This window comes from Rhipicephalus microplus, chromosome 6 (assembly GCF_043290135.1).
Source record: "Rhipicephalus microplus isolate Deutch F79 chromosome 6, USDA_Rmic, whole genome shotgun sequence".
In the NCBI taxonomy this organism is placed as follows: Eukaryota; Metazoa; Arthropoda; class Arachnida; order Ixodida; family Ixodidae; genus Rhipicephalus; species Rhipicephalus microplus.
Window position 1 is genome coordinate 163,791,462 of NC_134705.1, and position 6,677 is coordinate 163,798,138.

The 6,677-nt window shown below is 46.1% G+C and overlaps 1 protein-coding gene across 1 annotated transcript in view; it reads right to left on the reverse strand.

Moving 5' to 3' along the window:
* LOC119168356 (phospholipid-transporting ATPase ABCA3) overlaps positions 1-5,853 on the reverse strand; it is a 42,008-nt gene extending 36,155 nt beyond the window's left edge. Inside the window, exons 1-2 of the mRNA XM_075867897.1 lie at positions 5,742-5,853; positions 3,622-3,896 (exon numbers count right to left, since the gene is read on the reverse strand). Of these exons, the coding sequence (XP_075724012.1) occupies positions 3,622-3,896; positions 5,742-5,853 (387 nt within the window). The remainder of the gene's footprint in view (positions 1-3,621; positions 3,897-5,741) is intronic.
* Between the last annotated feature and the right edge of the window lie 824 nt (positions 5,854-6,677).

A 6,677-nucleotide genomic window follows, 5' to 3' on the forward strand; every position in this document is an offset into this window, starting at 1 on the left:
CCTATACTACGACGTCTCTCATTGTGCTTATGGGGACCTAAGACCCACGTGATTAATATAACTGCCTGTTAATATATATCATCACCACTACTAATGAATTTAACTTCAATAGGCGTTCATTTGAGTGAAGGGCGAATTATGCGCTGCATTGATAAACATAGACAAATGACTGAAGAAGACGAAACGGACGAGGAGCTTATTCCTGTGTCATTACCGTCCGTTCATCCACGCAGCGCATCGTTTCACTTCGCATTGGCATACAAAGTACCTCCAGTGGAAGCACTTCTAATGATTTCAAGTTACATCGCTACGCTTACAAGCACAAGCGTATGCATGGGTTCTCCGTTAGGGGGAGCCAAGAATCACACCAGCGCCGTCCTCGCCCGAAGCCTGTTCATTGGTCGAGTCCGAGAGAAAGCTATAGCTTCACAGCGGATGCAAAATGAAAATCAAGCAATGGCATGCGGTTCACTACAGCCTGCCTTTGGTCTCCGCCTTTCCGGGGTTAACGGTGGAAAGTAAACAATTACAGGATGCCACAGACTTCGTATACTCACACCGCTGTTGCTCCGACGTGATATAGTGTATCGACATTGGTTATGGTTTAATAAAAACCAGAAGGTAACAAAGCCAGAGAATGTGTAAAGGCAGAGTTTCTAGATGCTAAGAAGCAATCGATTACAAAACAAGCCCGAAAAACCGAAGAAGCGGCGCGACTTTCATGAAGATGTCTAAAAGTAGCGAAATTTTATCGAATTTTCTGATTCCTGAACTTATTTAACAATAATAAAAGGGTCACTGAACTACGTCATAGAGTTCAAAAACCCACATTATCACAAACGAAGCCCGAAAAACCAAAGAAGTGACGCCAATTTCGCGATGTCTAAAAGCAGCGAAAATTCATTGAATTTTCCTGTTCTAGAAATTATTTATATATAATAAGAAATTTCACTGGACTACGGAGTTGAATTCCAGAAACCGCATTCAAATTTTCTACAGCAATAAAAAATGCGCACATATTTGCTTTGCACCAATGCCTCCATGGTTATAGTCTCCATTCGGTTCAATGTAAGGTTGCCAGTGCATGAGTATATAACCTTGCTAGTTCATTACCCCCGACATATGTTCGACGTCAGCAACCAATTTCTCAAAGTCGTAGACAAGGACGCTATGGGTGGACGGAATGATCCCAAAATAACTATATTCGCTCGGAAAATGCAAATGATCCCTAAAAAACGCGACAGGTGACGAGAAAATTAAACAAACTACTCGTAGAAAACAAAATTCAGATTCGCCTATCATAAGTGATACTGGCAACTATGGGTATATAGCATGCGTTCATTTACGTTTTCTTTTTAAGTGTATTACAGTAGTTGTGATACAGGCGGGAAGATAGTGAAGTGCAATGCACGAAAAAAAAAAGTTACCGCTGGCAGCGCATGCAAAATGCAAGTTCCCTTTTCGTTCATTTCACTTAGTTCCCATCGATATCCTGGTTACTTCAATACACTTTAAACAGCACAATACACCCATACGTTCCTCGGCTTCTTTATCTGCTGATTTTCGTTAAAGTTGCGTCAAAAAAAAAAAAGAACAAGCCCTCATTTTTTTTATTTAATCAGGATTGGCATGGTTCGAGATCAATACATGACGAACATATATGACAAATCGTACCCTGCAAATCGTGGCATGCATGTCGTGTACGGCGTAACTTACTTACCACGTTAATGTTACGTTTGCGGCCCTTTCGTTGACAGGATATATGCCAAAACCACCTTGAAAAGACGCGAGTGCATGCTGCACATGAAAGGGGTCATAAACTGAAAATAGTGGCGCGGATGTCATGTGCAGTCGAAATCGCAAGTTAAAAGATCATTGTGTGTCAGAAAATCTTGAATTTCTCGGGAATTTGTGAGGGTATTCAGTAGAAACTGACATGCGTTTAGCGCGTTTAAGAACAGGCCGGAAATCTATATGTAATGCTGCTATCCAAAGCAGCGGGAACATCCAGCTTTTTTATTTTTGCCTCGATGACTCTCTTAACTTTGACATGGACCTTACGTCATGATTGACATGGCGCAACTTTGGTGCGTTAACAGCTATTTCATGAACTTAATCTATACGAAAATTGGTGCGACATTTTCGAGTTTCCTAAAATCAACTAGAGGTGACTCTGGCACACCTATCGTTCTGGGAGCACGGGAATTATGGGGAGTACATAAATTTGCATTGTCTTCGTACTTGCGGGCCTCGAATCACACTTGTGGCTTCCTTTATTGGTGTGTTTTGGTTTTGTTTTGAAGTAAATAACAAACTTTTTGAACTTTGTAACCCGACTTGACATGGTAAGCTTAATAAATTACCATGGTGAAGCATAAGTGATGAACTATTGCTGATTGTTGTTTCGGAACAAAACAGCCTGAAGCCATGTGATTGTAAAGTACGAAAATTAGGCAAATTCATGTACTACCCATAGTTCCTTTGCTCGCTGAAGTGCCGTGCCTTGCTGCTCGCATAGACACTAGCACCAGAGTTCCTCTATTGTATATATAGAAAACTCTAGGGACATATTGAAAGCAAAGTGCTAACAGAAGAACTCGCTTTTAACGCGATATCGACAGAGAGCTCGTGTCGCATAAATTCCGCCGTCGGCGTCAGCACCATTGGGTGTGAGCGAAAAATTGTCCGTGAGTGAAAAATCGAGAAAGAAGCGAACAAAATAAAGAATAAAATTTTGGGTTTCATTGAAGATCGAACCCAGGAAGTTCGCGTGGCATGCAGGTGTCCTACCAAAAAACCAAAATCTTACTTGCAGTTTCGTTCAAATACCCCACATAAATGACATATAGGGGAATGAGACTCCTTAACGCATTTTGTTCGACAGGTGTCACGACGAAAACGAGCTTATTCGATGATTTGTAGGCACATTTGAGAGGCCAGCAAACTACGTCGAAAAAGGCCGGGATAGTGCAGCCATCGCCGCTAAAAACATACAGGAACTTTCAAACAGCTCTAAAAATGGACAACTGTATCCATCTAGCGGAAAACATATCATGCCTTTCCAGAGGCGTTGATCAAGCAAACATCAAACGCTAGATAACGTGCTGCCATGTGTGAGGCATCGTGAGACTCTTTATGGCGAGCGCGTGGCGTATATCTTGTAGGTCATGCGATTCTTGCTTTAGATAAAAAAAAAACTTTATGTACCATTCGTGTGCGCGCGCTGGTGTGTGTGTGTGTGTGTGTGTGTGTGTGTGTGTGTGTGTGTGTGTGTGTGTGTGTGTGCGTGTGCGTGCGCGTGTGCGTGCGCGCGTGTGCGCGCGCGTGTGTGCGTGTGTGTGTGTGTGTGCGTGTGCGTGTGTGTGCGCGCGCGCGCGCGCGCATGTGTGTGTGTGTGTGTGTGTGTATGTTAGAGAAAGAGAGAGAGAGATACAAAATATAATAAGCATGCACTTAGCGGTGAAGGGCGCGCTAGGGGCCGGATTTCGCTATCGCGTGATTTCAACGGTCGTGTTGGTTCAACTCTTAAAGGCGAAGCTTAAGGGTCCCTAAATTTGTCTTCTTATGTTTTTTTCTCAAAGCGAGTCTAACAGTGTTTAGGCTTCGCAAAAGACAAAATACCTTGGTGATGTTGGCCAGATCTGGCTGCGTGTTCCAGAAGGCGTCCGAGCGTATGCGCTTGTACAGGGTGTCCGGACGTCGCACCAGCGGTTCCCGCGTCACGGAGTCCTCCTGGATGCCGGACAGCAGCGCCACGATGAAGGCGATCTCTATAAGCGTGCTGGTGTAGTGGCGTAGCAGCCGCTTGATGTAGACGTTCTTCCAGAGCAGCACATAAAGCTGCTTAAAGACCAGGAAGGACGGGATGAAGCGAACGCGGCCCCTGGAGCCTCCATCTGCAGAGAAGATGAGAACGCGGTTGAAGGTAGACTGAAGTGAATGACCAACTCACAAGATCACGTATGCACTCACCTAAGACGACTAGACGGTGACAGCAATCTTTTAAATGCGAATGCGTTTCTTAGTCGAGCTATATGTCAGGCGTCCATCGGGATCCGTCCACCAGCCTCTCCCGTAGCAACAGCTGCGGGCGCGCGCGCTTATCCTCGCCCCTAACAGCCGGGGCATGGGGTGCGTGAGAGTGTAGGTGAAGGTAGGTGCAGTGCTTCGCCGCTCCTCCTCTCGCCGTTCACTCTCTTCTCCCTGCGCCCAACTTTCCTGTCCGCTCACACCTCACTCTCAGCCGTTCGCTGGCTGGGCGCCTCTCAAGAACATCCAGAAATGTGTGCTCGAGACGCCGCTGTGAAATGCCAACGCTAAGCAGAGAACAATGCTTGTTTTGCTCATTTCATAGTATCCTTTAACCATGCATGCTAGCTATTAGAGCTGAAAACGCACACCGCATTTCTCGCGACAAAAAAAAACGTCACGTGCGACGAACGGCGCTATTGACTGCACGGTGTAAAAAAAACAACATTATTCTTCTTACGCTGGGTTCTCACGTGAGAAACGCCGTTATGGACGCTACGCAAAACGATCGCATTTCCGCACAATTCTTTTTGAGGAGGGGGGTGGCATATTTTTCTTGTCAGTCAATGAGTTGGTCCTGTACAGCCACCCTTCTTAAGCTTTCTGCTTCCAACGTGATTTAGCCATGCCTCCAAGATCGGAAGCGATGAGAAATTTCTGCACCCTGTCTGGTTTCACATTGCCTCCGTGTCGGCCCACAGTGGCAATGGCAGAGAGTTTCTTAGAGGCAGGGGGCACCATTTTGGTCTAAGTGGAAAAAGGGGAACACAGATGTGGTCAGTGTCGTTTTCTGCTCAGTGTGTCATGGCGAAAAAAAATCACACCATATTCACGGAGTGCATGATGAGTGGGGTGAAGCGTCCATCCGTCCGTTTGATCTTGCTTCCATGCATCCATGCGTCCGTTTGTGGGACGGTCCGTGCGTCCACTCATGCGTCCATTCGTTCATCCATCCATCCGTCCGTGCATCTGTCTGTGCGTCCGGTCGTCTGTGCTTCCATACATGTCCTTTCCTGCGTTCGTCTGTGCGTCCTTCGTGCTTCCGTCTCTGTGATCATCCATCCATTCATCTGAGTGTACCTCAACCCATGCATATGTCAGTCTGTCCGTCCGTCCACTCATCTAGTGAGCACTCTAAGAAATGCGATCTCGCATCTTGTCATCATATATTCAGCATATAGAAGTACCGCCATCCAGCAGACATTCCAAGAACTAAACGAGAGGTGGCACTCGCACACTTCCTTACGGCCTGCGCTTCGTGTCTACTTCCAACCTTTCACCACCTGTAGTTCATGGCTATATGCTAGTTCACTATATTCATGGCACTGTGGCCCAACCCTCGCTGAACCTTGCTAAAACCAAGGAGATTACGCCCAGCGAGTTTAACGTGGCAACCCTTTATGGTCTGATACTGCTGGAAGTGGGTCTTTCTGATACTGTTTTTTAAGTAAGCATCTATTTGAAGGCAAATTTTATTGGGGATTATGTAAGCAATACTTGTCTCTTTAAGCGTTTTGATTATAAACAACTATCTTTTTTTATTCATGATTAACCTGCGCAGGTTTTCACCTCAATTGAAAAGGGTGCGCGTGCCTCTCCTCTAGTCCGGCCGTGGAAATGGCTACTTACTACTACTACTGCTACTACTACTACTACTACTACTACTACTACTACTACTACTACTACTACTACATACATCGCTGACTCAAGACCCTCGGCATAGGGAACTCCGGCCCCAAAAATTGTGTTGGGGGGCATGGGCTTGGTGTGCCATTCCCTGGCTACGCCACCATTGGCCCATTTCTGACGAAACGGCGGCGTCATGTCTTGCCCTCTATAAGCGACGTCCTACTATGTGACGCCATTGAGACGTCACAACAGCGTGACGCTCTACGGCGACCAGTGACGTCATCGTGTAATACTACCACCACCACCGAAATCTCAAACTCATAACACGCTTTGCTTCAATTGAGATTCAGCCATGGTGTTGCATCGATTACTCCTCAATTCTGTCTTCTGCCATTCTCTCTGCCGTAGCAAAAGGGCGTCCACCTTTCGCACGTGACATGACAGAGCCGTCGACGTCAAGCGGACAAGCACCTCGTTTCATTGCGCTAATCCTCGGTGACGTAATTATGTAGCACTCTCCACTTTCGCTACCGTCAATTTCCAAACGAGAGTTGCCTTCCCACTGCGTATGTGTTCTCACGGATTCCTTGGGCCAATCAGGCATGACGACGCCCCCTATTAAATCCAATAATATGAAGTCACGCCACCTGCGTAACAGGATAATGTCGAGTTCGGTGGGGATGGCTTGCTGATGCTCGGAGACGAAAAACTTAAAATCAAAGAAAGAATTTCACACATGTTGGGTGACTCCAGTGTGCAGAGTGTGTTAACGCTGCATATAAAAGAAACAAAAAAAAATCAAAGCATATCTAGGGAGTGAATGATGATTAGTGGGGCAAAGCGTCTGTCTGTCTGTCTGTCTGTCTGTCTGTCTGTCTGTCTGTCTGTCTGTCTCTGTCTGTCTGTCTGTCTGTCTGTCTGTCTGTCTGTCTGTCTGTCTGTCTGTCTGTCTGTCTGTCTGTCTTTCTGTGATGGCTAGGCCGCAGGAATGGACTGTCCTAGACCATAAGGAGTTTCAC